We start from the raw sequence: 16,635 nt of genomic DNA on the forward strand, positions 1-16,635 counted from the left end.
AAAAGCCTCTGAAATGGAGGTTTCCCAAACTGAAAAAATGCCTGTGAAATGAAGATTTCCTAGGCTGAAAAAAGCCTCTGAAATGGAGGTTTCCCAAACTGAAAAAATGCCTGTGAAATAGAGGTTTCCTAGGCTGAAAAAAGCCTCTGAAATGGAGGTTTCCCAAACTGAAAAAATGCCTGTGAAATAGAGGTTTCCCAGGCTGAAAAAATGACTCTGAAATGGAGGTTTCCTAGGCTGAAAAAAGCCTGAAATTGAGGTTTCCCAAACTGAAAAAAATGCCTGTGAAATAGGTTTCCCAGGCTGAAAAAATGACTCTGAAATGAAGGTTTCCTAGGCTGAAAAAAGCCTCTGAAATGGAAGTTTCCCAAACTGAAAAAAATGCCTGTAAAATAGAGGTTTTCCAGGCTGAAAAAATGACTCTGAAATGAAAGTTTCCTAGGCTGAAAAAAGCCTGTGAAATGGAGGTTTCCCAAACTAAAAAAAATGCCTGTGAAATAGAGGTTTCACAGCTGAAAAAAGCCTCTGAAATTGAGGTTTCCCAAACTGAAAAAAATGCCTGTGAAATAGAGGTTTCACAGCTGGAAAAATGACTCTGAAATAGAGGTTTCCCAGGCTGAAAAAAGCCTCTGAAATTGAGGTTTCCCAAGCTGAAAAATTGGCTCTGAAACAGAAATTCCAGAGGCTGAAAAAGCAAGGCATGGAGCTCACAACTGATGAATCTGTTGCTAAAGTTCACTTCTGGGAACAGCTGATTGAGGGTATTCAGAGTGGCCATTAAACTTCCCCCAATGTTATTTTCCTTCCCCAAAACTATGGCGTGTCTTATACTCCAGTGCGACTTATAGTCTGAAAAATACGTTATTTAATTTACTCTGCCCCAAATGAACTAAAGAGGCACCTACATGGGTGTCTTAATATCTGCGCGTGGTTGTTGATCACACCCCAGAGCCTGTTCTTTCTTCTTCTCCTTCCTTTCCTTCTGCCTTTCTTGCATCCGTTTTTCTGCCTCTTTTTTTTCTTCTCCTCTTTTCAGAAGATAGGCTTGCTCTTGCTCGTGGATTTTTCTTTCCAGCTCAGGATAGTTCTGTAAAGCCTGAATCCTCTCTGACCGTGTTATCTCTTTGCTATCCAAAAACTTTATAAAAATAAGGGAGGGGAGGAGAAAATGATATTTCAATACACCAAGCAAGAAAATCTATCCCTCTTTATTTTTATTAAATTATTATTTTGATTAGATTTAAATGATTACAAGCCAATCTCCTCTAGCTCCAATTATCATAAAACCACATGTATTGCAACAAAATTAAGAGCCGGGGTGGCGTAGCAAGTAGAGTGCTGTACTGCAGGCCACTGAAGCTGACTGTAGATCTGTAGTTCAGCGGTTCAAATCTCATCACCGGCTCAAGATTGACTCAGCCTTCCATCCTTCCGAGGTGGGTCAAATGAGGAGCCAGATTGTGGGGGCAATATGCTGGCTCTGTAAAAAAGTGCTATTCCTAACATGTTGTAAGCCGCCCTGAGTCTAAGGAGAAGGGCGGCATAAAAATCAAATCAATAAATAAATATATTATGGGGAAAAAGAGCCAAAGATGGGTAGGACAATGTTTTATTAGGAATAAAATAAAGCTGGTAACTGACAAGCAAATCTACCTTCCTTTCCCCCTCTTAGCTACACATTCTAAATTGCAAGTAGGGAAAATAAAACCTGAGACATATTATTCTCAGGGGACGCTGAAACCTTATTTTAGTGAAATTCTTTAGGTAGGGTCCACCAAAAAGTAATAGTGAATCATCAATTATTGAGGCAAATTTTAAGTTCCCATTTCTATAAAAGACAAAATCCCCCTGTGTGAAAATATTGTTCTTACCTATTTGCATGACATAATTGAATACAAGTAGCCCTCGACTTACAACCTTTTGTTTAGTGACCACTAGGAGGTAGAACATTAACGACTGTTGCACAATCATGGTCATACAATCGAAATTTGAATGCTTAGCAACTGGAATGTATTTATTTATGGTGGTTGCATTAAGTAAAATATGATGAATTCCCTAACAAAGGACCATAGCCCTATGACATTTTTCTTAATTAATGTTACCTTCCTGATTTTACTACTTTTTCTAAAGTACTTACTGTATTTTTCGGAGTATGAGATGCACCTTTTTACCCCCAAAAAACTTGGGTGGGTTTTATGCACCAAATTTAGACCCTCCCAGCCACCCCCACCCTTTGGCCTTGCCTCCCAGGAAATTTACCTCCTTGTGGCAAACACCGCAGAACACAATTAGTACAAACCGAAGCAACTGATTATTGGCCTCCCAACCAGCACTGACGGAGGCTGCAGGCAGGCCAACAACATGCTAAAATGATATTGAAACTAAAACTGCAAGGAGGCAAATTGCTGCACGGGGAGGCAGAGGCAGAATTTTATTTTCTTGTGCTAATCAGTTGCTGAAACTGGATGCAAGAAGGTAAGTCAATAACTATAAATGTCCATAGAATGTTCAAATTATTAGACTTATTTTTTAAAGACTGCTTTACTATTGTTCTAGACAATTTAATAAAATGAAGAAGCTTTTTAAAATATATGCTTGATCTGAAGAGGCCCAGTGCTAGCGGAGAACAATACACACTTCAAGAAAGCAACATCAATTTTAACAGCATCTGTAAAAGTATAATCTGAAATGTAACAGTGTCCTATTTAGTATTAAGATAAGGCAGATGACTTGATCATGTTTGGAGTAGGTCTATTTAAATAATTGGGAGGAGTTAGTGTGACTACACTTAAGGAAACTTTCTGGCATTGATATACTGCCATAATATACATTTATCCAATTCTTTGCCATTTCTGTGGGTCAGGTACACATGCACAGAAATACACAGCAAACAGTGTATATCATATGCGCTGTTTGCTGTTTGCTGGGAGGCAGAGGCAGATTTCCCCCTTGTTTCCTCTTCCAAAATTAAGATGCAACTTATACTCCGGTGCATCTTAAACTCCAAAAAAAAAAATAATACAGTTATCTATATTTTTGCATACATGTGTTAACCCAAAGGTGTTTTTTCAAGGGGCAACTGGACTTTTTGGTTTTTCTTTGCAGATATTTCCCTTCTCATCCAAAAAGCTTCTTCAGCTCATGGCACAACACAGGAGAACAAACACGTCAGGACTAGATTCAGCAGTCCATCTGCATTTAAAAGACACAAGCCACTCTTTTGAACACAGTCAAGTCCAGGCAGAGATGACAGCTGGTTTGAAAGACAGGTTGAGAAGCCATGTCTGCTTGACTCGGCCTTCTTCAAGGTTGACTCAGCCTTCCTTCCTTCCAAGGTGGTAAAATGAGGAGCCTGTTTGCTGGGGGCAATATATATCTTCTCTAGAAGCACCGATCTACTAACCAGAGTATACAAAACATTTGTCGGACCAATTCTTGAATACAGTTCACCTGTATGGAATCCACATTGCATAACAGACAGTAACACAAATGAAGGAGTCCAGAAATACTTCACAAGAAGAGTCTTCCACTCCTCCTCACGCAACAAATTACCTTACTCCTCCAGATTTCAATTACTATGTTAAGAAAATTTACAGCTATGCCGCCTCTGAACTGAATTAACTGTTCTTCATAAAATCATACATCACAATGTACTCCGTTAGCGACTACTTCACCTTTAACAACACAAGAGCATGCAATAGATACAAACTAAATGTAAATCGCTCCAAACTACACTGCAGAAAATACGATTTCAGCAATAGAGTGGTCAACGCCTGGAATTCACTACCGGACTCTGTTGTTTCTTCCCCCAATCCCAAAATCTTCAACCTTACATTATCTACAATAGACCTCTCCCCTTTTCTAAGAGGTCTATAAGGGGTGTGCGTAAGTGTACCTTTGTGCCCACCGTTCCTGTCCTAATGTCTTTTTTATCTTTTCTATCCCTACTTTATACTTATATTATGTTAAACATACTACAATACAATACTATATTTATATGACAAAAGAAATAAATAAGTAAAAATAAATAAATATCTGTATCAATTAGCAATTCCTTTGAACCAAAGGGGGCTATTGTTATTTAAATTACACTTTGTTTTAATCTAAAAGACATACTCTGAGTTGTTGTAAGGTAGCAACCACGAACTGCCTATAGCCTTCAAAATCAGTGCATGGATTCCCTATGAGGAAGAGCTCTTTAAGATTCACATTATCCTTCAGTATTTTGACACTAGATAATTTTCCAATGAAATTTGCTGTCAGGTCCAGCTTTTGCAGATCTTCACAACCTGTTTGGAAATGAAAAAGGACTTTTAAAATAGAATAATCAACTCTACACTGAATTAATAAGCACTCCTACCTCAAAGTCATCGTACTGACCCCTTTCCTCATTCATGCTTCTTATGAAAAGTACAGTAAGTATTAGATACTAAAAAGATAAGCAACGCTATTTTTAAAATGATTAAAATTTGTTTCTCAAGTCATAAAACATTTTCTCATAAAGCAAGAGATGTAAATGTTTAAACATTTATAAGTGCAAAATCAGGAAAGCGATTTATAACTTTCAGATTTCAAGACAATACCCATCATTCATATTTGTATTATTATTGCACTGCAGTGTATTATTATATTTTATTATGCAATTTTACATATCGCTTTATCATCTTACTTTATACTTCGGGACCTGCCTAAAATTCCTTGGGATTTGAGTAGTCCAGCGTTTCCCAACCGGTGTGCTGCGGCACACTAGTGTGCCGCGAGACATCGTCAGGTGTGCCGCGGCGAGAGGCGGCGGAGGAGAGTGGGCGGATCGGGCGGGCAATGGGGCAGAGGGGAGAAGCCAGGGGCGCGTTTGGCCGGAGGCACCTACTGCTGCACCTCCCTGCCCCTGCCTCCCCACGGTGCCTCCGGCCAAACGCGCCCCTGGCTTCTCCGCCCTGCCCCATTGCCCGCCCAATCCGCCCACTCTCCTCCGCCGCCGCCTCCTGCCTTTGGGCAAGCAATCCGGAAGTCCGGGACTGTGTGGCTTTGCGCCATGAAGAGAAAACGGCCGACTTTTCCCTGCTGCCGTTTTCTCTTCATGGCGCAAAGCCACACAGTCCCAGACTCCCGGATCGCTCGCTTCTCCGGTCAGCAAAGCCATCTGCCCAGGAAAGCGCCGCACTGGCCGGAGAAGCGAGCGATCCGGGAGTCCGGGACTGTGTGGCTTTCGGCCGGGCTAACGGGAGGCGGCGTGAGGCCGGGCGCTGGGGACGTCTGGGAGGGCGAGGAGGCTGATGGCTGCTGCGCACTCCACTCTCTCTCCGGCTCTCTCTCGCTCTTTCTTTTTCTCTCTGTTGCTGGCGTGGTGAACAAGAGAGAAAGAGAGAGAGAGAGAAAAAGGAGGGGAGAGAGAATGAGAGAAAGAAAGCAAGAGAAAGAGAGGGAAAGAAAGGGGGGAAGGAGGGAGAGGGAAAGACATAGAGGGAGGGAAGGAGGGAGAGAGAAAGAGAGCAAAAAAGAGAGGAAGAAAGAAAGAAAGAGGGATGGAGAGAAAGAAGGGAAGGAAGGAAGAGAGAGAAAGAGGGAGGGAGAAATAGAGTGAAATGGAGGAAGATATTTTTTTTTGTCCAAACTTTTCTTTAGCCCCCCCGCCCCCCCTTCAGTGTTCCCCAGAATTTTGAAAACATGAATAATGTGCCGCGGCTCAAAAAAGGTTGGGAAACACTGGAGTAGTCAATGCATTTCCAAGAATTAATAATATGCGATCAGAAACAACAGCTTATTCCCATGCTGTTTTTTTATGCCCCAAAATATTTGTTTCTGATGTTAAACTATAATCATCCAGGATGCACACATTCAGAGTACGATGGTTAACTAGAACGGCACAGAATCTCTGGTAGTCAGGCAACATATAAATTAAATATATTACCACTGATTGCACATCAACCAGATATTTAAATTGGATTTGACATTTTTATCTAACTATTGAGTTCTTCCCAAGGATTTGGGGTATTATTATTATTAATGTTCCAGAACTGCAAGTGGCCTCTTAAAACTCTACGTTCACTCTCAAAATCATCTAAAATTATATACAGGGCTAACTCAGTACTCACCATTAATTGGTTCCAGGACACACGATAAGCTCCAAAAAGTATGAGTAGTAAACAAACTTTTCCTATAAGGCAGTGATTTCTTATTTTTAATTTATTAATTTAATTTACATGCCGCCCAACTCCCAAAGACTCTGATGGATGTTATGCCGGTCTTCACGTTACGAGCCCCAATTAAGTCAGAAATGTAAATTCAAACACACATGCTGTTGTAAATGGAAAAGACGTTTATCCAAAATAAAGCTGTGCGCACACTTTAACCTGAGCAAATTACAGATAACAATCCTTGAAAGTTGAGAGAACAAAAACAAACAAAGCAGATAAAAGCAGCTGTGGAAGCGTCACAGCCAGACCTCTTCCAGTCAGTTCACAAGTTTTTACTTAGCTGTGAAATATCCCCAAGAGTCTGTGAAAAACCAGGAACAAAATGCAAACACGGCATCTCCTTCTCCAAACGGATAATCTCCCACATGCACTCTCTGCAACGCTGGCAATTTATCAGCAGCCCCCTTAGCCTAATTGCCCCAGCCACAGGTGTTCTCCCTTATTTCCGACGATACCTACGCAGTTGGTCCCTTCTAGCCATGAGCCTGCGCATTCTGGCATCTATCCACCAATCCTCCTCCTACGAGTCTGATGACCCATTAATGGGGTTATTAACTAATGGGCTGGCTGCATCCATCTCTCTATCTGATGATTCTTCTTCTTCCCCAGTGTCTAACCTTGGCAAGGAATCCTCACTGTCCAAAGCTGATGGCATTGGGCTGTTTTTCACACTCTGGTGGCTTCAGGGAAGCTTCCTGAAGCCTCTGAAGTGCGAAAAAGAGCAAAACGGGCAAAACGGAAGTCTGTTTTTTCCAAACTTCCATTTTGCCCAGTGGGCTGTTTTTTGCACTCTGGTGGCTTCAGGGAAGCTTCCTGAAGCCTCCGGAGGGTGAAATGGCCTTCCCCAAGGCAGAAAATCAGCCGGCTAGCAGACACATGCATGCTGGAGCTGACCTAAGGCAACACATTGTGTGCCCTCTGATATGGCTCCACATACCAAAGGTTCACCATCACTGCCATAAGATATAATGTAGGGCAGGGGTCTCAAATTTGATTTGAGGGCCACATCAGGATTGTATTTGACCTTGGGAGGAACAGGTAGGTGTGTCTGGCATGATGTCACCATGGGTGGGCATAGCTAGCTCGATGTCACTGATGCTGGGGACACCTGTAGTGGCCCAATTAATAATAATAATAATAATAATAATAATAATAATAATAATAATAATAATAATAATAATATGTTGTGGTTCCGTCTGAGGCCCCTCCGGGAACGGCTGATCTTCTGTCGGTTTCCAGCTCAGAGGGAGAGGCTGAGGAACAGGAGGTGCAGACAGACGAGGAGGAGGAATCCCAGGCTGAAGAAGAGGGAGGACAGCCAGAGTCCCACCAGGGGGAGCTCTCCCCAGCAAGCAGCCTGGATTCCTTAGAGGAAAATGCACAAGCCATAATTGATCTGCGACAAAGAGCTACTCAGAGACGGAATCAATTGGCTAAGTACTTTCAGCATTAAAGTGGCAACAGCTGGGTTTGGGTGTGGTGCTCTTGGGAAAGGCTAAAAGGCAGACCCACCCTTCCTGGCTTGTGGAGTTTTATCTTTGAGAGTCGTGGGACCTGGCTGTGAACTTTGGCGTCTTGGAATCCTGGTTTGTGCCTTTGACTATTGAAACCTTGGGGGGGGGGGTGCCAGCAAGAAGCTTGCTGTATTGTCTGGACATCAGGACCCTGCTGTACCGTATTATAGCCTGTCTGTTGGGAAGAACAGGTTTTCCTCTGTGCTTATTTTTTCCAGTTATAAAATACTTTTGGCTTTTACCAGAGTGTCTGGCTGTTTTTTCCAGTTGGTGTTGAGGTCTGGGGGAACCCAGACAGAACAATAATAATAATAATAATAATAATAATAATAATAATAATAATAATAATTTATTAGATTTGTATGCCGCCCCTCTCCAAAGACTCGGGGCTTGGGGGAATCCACTTTCGCTAGTAGTTTGTTTTGCTACCACTCTGCCAGTGAAAATGGAGCTCTCCCACCCTCTCCAGTTCCATTTTTGGCTTGACAGCCTCTTGTAGCTCTCTGCCAGAGAAAAGGCACATTGTCCACCCAAGCTCCATTTTCACTGGAAGAGGCACCACAGACCAGTCTTTCACTGTTTCCAGGGCGGCGCAGATCCAGTGCAGGGCTGCAAAAAACTTTAGTACCACATTGTGGGTGTGGCTTATTTTGTGGGTATGGTTTGCCAGCCATGTGACCAGATGGGAGTGGCTTGATGATCATGTGACTGGGAGTGGTGGCTTAAAGGTCATGTGATTGGCTTAAAGGTGGACAACTTGACGTCACTCACATCAAGGTTTGGGTTAGGGTTAAGGTGCCTGGCCTCTCCTTGCCTCAAAGAGATACAATTTCCCTATCTATCTACTATTACTGAACATACAAGATATACTATTTAATTCTATGCATATATGCCATATATGTACATACATATTACGCACAGGCTCACAAAAATATACATCATCTACTATATAAACTGTATGTGTATGTACACAGACACACACAAAGACAGCTCTTCGAATGTTATACACATTCAACCTTATTTACTGCGATAAGAGAAACATGCCCAAAAGGAGAAAAAAGAAAAAAATTCAAAACATTTTTACCAGTTCTGCATACCTGACCAAAATGTAACTACCAGTTCTGTGTATCTGACTGTACCCATAGCAGCCCATCACTGGCGAGATCTATTCACTCCATGAGACAGATTCAGCCCATAGGCCTTGAGTTTAACATCCCTGATGTAGGGAGTCACAAGGCAGCTGACATTGAGAAGCTCTAGGCTCTAGTGCCGAGTAAGAAATACCAGGTCAATTTTTTTGTGAATTGAGCACCAAATTCAATGAATTTCAAAGCAGTTGAGTATGAAAGTACCGATGTATGAAGATGTAACAGTTTGAAAAAGAAAGACACGACAGTTGAAATGCTCCTACCCTTTTTTTGCAGAAATAGATGGATATGGATTAAGAACCACTCCCCATGGAATCATTCTTTGAAAGACAAATATTTTACCTTCCAAATTTTCAAATGTTTCAATGTTGTTTAAAGCCAGATTTAAATATTCCATTTTCTTCATTCGGCTAACATTTTCTGAAACATAATTATTACATGTGTCAGTTTTGCTAGGATGTACTTAGCATTGCCAATAGTCTACATCAGTTAATCCTTTAAAAGGAGCATCCGAACAGAAATTGAAACGGGGTGGGGGTGGGGGGACGTCCTAAAATATAAAAAAGATTACTTGAGCGAAATGATGAATTAATTGTAAATTAAATACACAGAATGTGTCAGAAAAAGAAAAGCACGGCATGAATTAAGGATCTTCTTATTCAAATGACATCCTTCTCTACTACAAGGATTTGGAGGATTAAGTTAGACAGTTTTTTACTTTTAAAAAAATCCAAAGGATTGTTGACTGCATTAATTTGAATAAAATAGAGATATTATAATCGGCATTGACTCGAAGGTTCCTTCCCGCCCTATGATTCCATGTTGTATGTCTGCATTAAGGAGACATTTGCAGTAAAAGTTAGGTCAACTTTCCCCATTTTAAATGATTTTTCTTCCTTAAGTAATTGTTATATCCTTTTCATTGCCAAAAAAGATCACTATGTACATCAACTCGCTTCATAGACAAATATACCAACCAATTTTGGAGATCAAGTTGTTTTGGAGATAAAGAATTTTTAAATTTCGGCACCATTTGTCCAGATGTTCAATTTTCTCTATGTTCTGTTGATGTAGGGAAACTTCTTCCAAAGAGAACAGTTCACAATTGTTATGCTCTGCCCGTTGTTTAACCAATTCTTCTGTGACTGAAAGACATATCACAAAACAATCAGTTTCTTCCGCACAACAGAAAAGATACAGCCTGTTCCTGGGAAATAAATTCACCCATCCATCCATACAAGACAGCCTTCTGCCGCATGAATCCCAGCGACCGGTTAGGTCCCACAGAGTGGGCCTTCTCCAGGTCCCGTCAACAAAACAATGTCATTTGGCGGGGCCCAGGGGAAAAGCCTTCTCTGTGGTGGCCCCGACCCTAGAACCAACTCCCCCCGGAGATTAGAATTGCCCCCACCCTCCTTGCCTTTCATAAGCTCCTTAAAACCCACCTCTGCCATCAGGCATGGGGGAACTGAGATATTGTTTCCCCCTAGGCCTTTACAATTTATGCATGTTATGTTTGTTTGTAGGGATGTTTGGTTTTACAATAAGGGTTTTTTAGTTGTTTTAGTATTAGATTTGTATGATGGTTTTTATTACTGTTGTTAGCCACCCTGAGTCTACGGAGAGGGGCGGCATACAAATCCAATAAATAAATAAATAAAATAAATTCATAAAAGGAGTTTTGGTTTTTTTTAAACCCACAATGATAAGAATGACAAATGCCTTGTAACATATGGCACAATGTGTTTTGATTGGCATTGTCTATTGTATTCCATCAAATGCATACGGTTGAGAAATGGATCTTATCAGAGCAAAGATTTTCCTTGGCAACTGAAGAATACATGATGCACAGGAATAATCTCACTCACACTTAAAGAGGCACTAATGAACCTTCAATACTTCATTATTTTGCAATTAATGCTTTTTATTCAGTGAAAAGCATATTTATATAAATATACACTGGGAGCATCTGCACCAAAACAAATTCCTTGTGTGTCCAATCACACTTGGCCAATAAAAATTTTATTCTATTCTATTCTAAAATGCTATCATAGAGTGCTGTACTGCCCGCCCCCAATCCACCTCCTCATTTTACCACTGACCTGCATATCTACAGTAAGCTTCATTGACCTGTACTGCAGGTCAATGAAGCTTACTGTAGATATGCAGGTCAGTGGTTCAAATCTCACCACCAGCTCAAGGTTGACTCAGCCTTCCATCCTTCGGAGGTGGGTAAAATGAGGAGGTGGGTAAAATGAGGGGCCCCCAATATTCTGGCTCTGTAAAAAAGTGCTATCGCTATCATGTAAGCCGCCCTGAGTTTAATGAGAAGGGTGGCATAAAAATCAAACAAATAAATAAATAAATAAATATATACTGCACGCACACACATATACACATACATACATACATACATACATACATACATACATAATATATATAATATATATTTATATATTTATGTCTATTTATTTATTTATTTATTTATTTATTCAATTTTTATGCCACCCTTCTCCTTAGACTCAGGGCGGCTTACAACATGTTAGCAATAGCACTTTTTAACAAAGCCAGCCTATTGCCCCCACAATCTGGGTCCTCATTTTACCCACCTCGGAAGGATGGAAGGCTGAATCAACCTTGAGCCGGTGATGGGATTTGAACCGCTGACCTACAGATCTACAGTCAGCCTTCAGTGGCCTGCAGTACAGCACTCTACCTGCTGCGCCACCCCGGCTCTCTCTATATATATGTTTTTGTAGATTTTCATGGGTATATGTATGTAGATTGTTCTGAGTTCGGGTTTTGCCCCGTGTAATATTTTGAATGCCTATGCGACGTTTCGGTGAAATCACATTCACCATCATCAGGCTGAAGTTGTAAGCTTCGTGCTGCTGTAAATATATAAAACATCGCATAGACATTCAAAATATTACACGGGGCAAAACCTGAAATCAGAACTATATATATATATATGATTCGACACAAAAATATGTCACCCTTCCCTGGTGCAAAGCTGAAGGGATTGGATATTGTAGCCTAGAGGATAATTCTCTGCCTTACAAGGCAAAGGTTGCAGGTTCAAGTCCCAGTGGGTATGGCTAGCTGATGAGGCCAAAATAAGGCCGAAATAGATCTATCCTAGTCTCCCTTAATTTTCAAATTCAGCAAAAAAACATGTGACATATATATATATATATATATCTCACGTTTTTTGCATATATATATATATATATATATATGTCACATGTTTAAGCATACATATATTACATATATGTATGCATATTTACATTTCACAAAATTATATATAATAATTATGCATATATGCATATTTATATAAATCATATATGTATATACATTAATATGAGAATTAAAATTATATGCAAATATACATAAACACATTTCTATTTATTTATAATAAATCAGAGAACGGGGCTGAGGGGATTTGTAGTCCAACCCCTCCACCCTGAGGACGCCAGGACTGAGAGAACCTAGTTGTAAGGACAGCCGGGCTTCGAGGGTAGGAAGCTGCTTTGTCTTTACTAACTCGGGGGGGGGGGGGGGGGGGGGCGGGACGACAAAGCCCATTCACGGCGTGGCCGATGGGAGTTGTCGTCCGCCCTTGCTGGGCGAGGCCGGCTTGCAGACGGTCTCCGGGAGCCCCGCGTGGCAAACTCCGAGCTTCCCCGCACGCCGCCGCCACTGAGGAGCGGCTACTCACTTCTCACCATCCCGCTTCTGCAGACCGTTAGCGTGTACGCCGCTTTGTGGTCGCCACGGCAACCAAACCACGCCCAGCGCTAGCCCCGCCTGCCACGGGAGGAGAAAACAACCCAAGAGATAGATGAGGAAAGGGACCCACAGTTCCGGTGCTGCAGCGACCGCCGCGTTCTCCAGAGAGGCTGTCTCAACGCGGTGTCCTCTGGCCGCGAAAGACTTCACATTTAGATTAATCAAAATCAGATTAGTCAGATTAACAGAGTTGGGAGGGACCTTGTAGTAGCCATCTAGTCCAATATTTCCCAACGTTGGCAACTTGAAGATATCTGGACTTCAACTCCCAGAATTCCCCAGCAGCATTCGCTGGCTGGGGAATTCTGGGAGTTGAAGTCCAAATATCTTCAAGTTGCCAACGTTGGGAAACTCTGATCTAGTCCAATCCTTCTATTATTACCTAGTCTAACACTTTCATTATCCCCCTTCCTCCCCTCCAAGCGCCAGTAGAATGGGTAATACAGGCAATAAATTTGATAAATGGGCCACAGCCGCTACTTAGATCAACAATTAGATATTAAAGATTTATACAACTCTCACCAACACGTGGAAGAATTTGTACTCTGTTCTTTTTGATATTCTAGGCAGACTAGAATTGAGTAGGATTTGATGGGCTATCAAAAAAGATTTCCGAGGTCCACCAAGAACAAAGCGAGGCACTCTTTGTACTTAAATAGGACCTTTTGATACTTCAAAGCAGCTGAAACAGCACTGACCATGTCCAACCTGATTCAGGAAGGTTGCTTGCTGTTGATTTGAAGTAATTTTCTCTCCTGGAAGTCAAGCCAAGCATAAACAAGGATCCTGCTTTCATTTCACCTGTCTGGGTTGATTTCTTTAGGTCTGTCTGGGTTATCAGGAAAGTTCAGGGGAGAAAGCTGAGGTACAAAAATTGTGACACAACAATAGGCCCAACCCTGTTTAGCCTTTACAAAGGGTTGGGTTGTGTAGTTTCAGATGTAGAGGAGAGGCTGTGGGACCCGACTGTCCTGTAAAGGATACAGTTGCTTCTCCAATGCAGAAAAACAAGCTAAGCCCATGACTACAAAGATCTACCAGGTGAGCATGGAAGAACTTCTGCACCAAAACTGTACACACCTGCAACAATGAACCGAGATCCTCCAATATTTAACACATGGATGCCAGTGCCCTCTTCGTTTGCCATCTGTCCTCCTGGCCTGGAGTATTTAAACCAACTCGATTGGTTATTAATCCACCAGAAATACGAAATTCTGGAGATTATCACATCTTTTGAAACAGCCAACAAGTACGAAGTGCGAAACCGGCTCGGGGAAATGGTGTATTTCGCCAACGAAAAGAACAATTTCTGTGTTAGGAATTGCCTTGGGACGTTGCGGCCTTTTAACATGGTGATCGTGAACCACCTGGGACAGCCGATCATGCATCTTGTGCGACCTTTCCGTTGCGACAGATGCTGTTGCCCGTGCTGTTTGCAAGAAATGGAAGTCCAGGCCCCGCCAGGCTTCCCCATTGGCTACATCCAGCAGCTGTGGCACCCCTTCCTGCCCAAATTTGTACTCCAAGACGAATTTCACCAGGATATCTTGAAAATCATTGGACCCTGCATAACGTCCGCCTGCTTCGGCGAGGTGGTGTTTGAGGTGATGGCGCTGGATGAAAAGACCGGCGTTGGAAAGATTTCTAAGCAATGGGGAGGTGTCCTTCAGGAAATGTTCACGGATGTGGATTTCCTCGGAGTTTCCTTCCCTCTCGATCTCGATGTTAAAATGAAAGCAGTGATGCTCGGGGCCGGTTTCCTCCTGGATTTCATTTTCTTTGAAGAAGGTGGAAGATGTTGTGCTTGGTGTTAAAAGCTGACCATCTCTGCATTATAAAACCTTTAGAGAAAGTCCTTGTGTTGATCCATTCTTCCTTGGCTAAAACAGACTCACGTGGGCTTACTAAAGATTGTTTTGGGATAACAAATATTAAAGCTTGTTTTGGATAATACAGTAGTCCCTCACCTATCACTGGTGTTACGTTCCAGACCTGGCCGCGATAGGTGAAATCCGCGATGGGGAATTTATCGACTGATAGTACTTATTTAAGTATTTATATTGCAATTGTTTGGTAAGTTTTCATTGTTTTAAGTGTTTATAAACCCTTCCCACACAGTATTTATTTTAGATACAGTATTTAAATACAGTATTTACAATTTTAGATATTTTTTTTTTTTTTGAAAAACCTGCCGATCGAGTTCGGCGGGCTGTTTAAATCTGCCGATCGGCTTCCTCAGAAACCCGCGATGAAGTGAAGCCGCAGTAGGTGAAGCGCGATATAGCGAGGGACTACTGTATTTGGTCCGTAAACCTTTCCTGCACCTGTAGGGGAAGAAGTAGAAGATGGAGTGGATAGGTACAAAATACAGAAGGGTCTTGACAAACTTGAACAATGGGCTCTATTTAACAAAATGAAACTCAATGGTGAAAAAAGTAAGGTTCTGCATTTAGGCAAGAAAAACAAAACACACAGCAGGTACAGTATGTGTGGTACATTGCTCAACAGTAGTAACTGTGAGAGTCATCCATATACAGCAGGTGTGAAATTTTGGTTGAATTCCTAACAGTTGGGTAGCCTAGGTTTGTTTTCTGTAGGATGAGTGACAGCGGGATTATAGCGATGATGAATAGCAATGGGGACAAAGAGTCCCCCTGGAAGATGCCCCTTCTGATGTTGATCAGTCCATAGCTTTCATTCCCAACAAAAAGCTCAAAAATCTTCCAATATTCCATCGCCTTTTCTATGAATTCCCTGATGTTTTAATTAACTCCAATGACTTCCAGGCATTTTATGATCCAGCTGTGTGGCAGTGAGTCAAAGGCTTTCTTGTAGTCAATCCAGGTCATGTATAGGTTTGTTTTCCTGTTTTTACAGTTCTCCAAAATCATTTTATCAATTAGGAGTTGGTCTTTCGTACCTCTGCTTCATCTTTTATTGCCCTTTTGCTCCACTGGCATGATGTCATTTTCTTCTAGGTAGTCCTAAATTCTGTCAGCTATGATACCTGTCAGCAGTTTGAGCATGGTCGGCAGACTTGTTATTGGCCTGTAGTTTCCTGGTATGGCTCCTTTCGCTACATCTTTCAATATTATATATGTTCTGCCAGTTGTAAGCCACTGATATTTCCTGTCTGCAGCATTTTGTTGAACAATTCAGCCATTTTTGCATGCAGGCTGGTCAGGTATTTTAGCCAGAAGCCATGCACCTGATCAGTGCCAGGGGATGTCCAGTTCTTTACTTTCTTCACTCTTTTTGCAATCATTTCAGGTGTTATTTCCAGCTGCTGCATATTGCTGTTTGAGAATTTTTTTCTCAAACTCCTTTATCCATCCGGCAGTTTTGTTACAGTCTTTTTCAACCTTTAAGGGACCTTTCCAGAATTTTGTTGTTATTTTCGCCTCTGGCTTTTCAATTTTCTTATCTGTTTGCTGATGCAGGTTCTGGTAGGACTACCTCTGGTTGGATTGAAATGTTTGATTCTGCCTGTACTGGGTGATCCTAGCTTCATATCGCTCAATTTTCCTGGCTGTCGCTGTTATCTGCTGCTTTACAATTTCCAAAGCTTTCTCGATTTTTCTTATATGAAGCTAGTACTTTTTTTGTCAAATAATCTTTGATCTTCTGATTGTTCAGTTTCTGCTCCTTAATGTATTGTTGTTGTTGTTATTATTATTATTTATTAGTTTAGTTTATTAGTTTATTAATTAATTATTAAATACATTTATGCCAGTGCATAACTGGCCAATTCACAAAGTGCTTCTGGTTCCTGGTGTCTCACCATCTACCTACCTATGTTGTATCTCCGTGATGTAACCTATGAAAGAAGGTTTGGGCTCAACACCCACAAAGATTATTTAGATCATCTATTACGTACAATTATGTATTATGTGCATGTAATGCAACACCCAAAAAATCCACCATACTTCACTTAATCCTCCAGGGAAAGATTCAGGGCAAATGAGGTCCAGGCAGAAGAGGAACATC

At 41.5% G+C, this 16,635-nt stretch overlaps 1 protein-coding gene and 1 pseudogene across 1 annotated transcript in view; one reads left to right on the plus strand and one right to left on the minus strand.

The window, feature by feature from the left end:
* Positions 1 to 12,753, minus strand: part of DNAAF11 (dynein axonemal assembly factor 11) — a 60,255-nt gene extending 47,502 nt beyond the window's left edge. Inside the window, exons 1-5 of the mRNA XM_070748311.1 lie at positions 12,578 to 12,753; positions 9,837 to 10,004; positions 9,202 to 9,279; positions 4,117 to 4,289; positions 906 to 1,138 (exon numbers count right to left, since the gene is read on the minus strand). Coding sequence (XP_070604412.1) covers positions 906 to 1,138; positions 4,117 to 4,289; positions 9,202 to 9,279; positions 9,837 to 10,004; positions 12,578 to 12,587 — 662 coding nt within the window. The 5' untranslated portion in view covers positions 12,588 to 12,753. The remainder of the gene's footprint in view (positions 1 to 905; positions 1,139 to 4,116; positions 4,290 to 9,201; positions 9,280 to 9,836; positions 10,005 to 12,577) is intronic.
* Positions 12,754 to 13,763: 1,010 nt separating this feature from the next.
* On the plus strand, positions 13,764 to 14,462 carry LOC139165999 (phospholipid scramblase 1 pseudogene; annotated as a pseudogene).
* The last annotated feature ends 2,173 nt before the right edge of the window (positions 14,463 to 16,635 follow it).

This window comes from Erythrolamprus reginae, chromosome 3, assembly GCF_031021105.1.
Source record: "Erythrolamprus reginae isolate rEryReg1 chromosome 3, rEryReg1.hap1, whole genome shotgun sequence".
Taxonomy (NCBI): domain Eukaryota; kingdom Metazoa; phylum Chordata; class Lepidosauria; order Squamata; family Dipsadidae; genus Erythrolamprus; species Erythrolamprus reginae.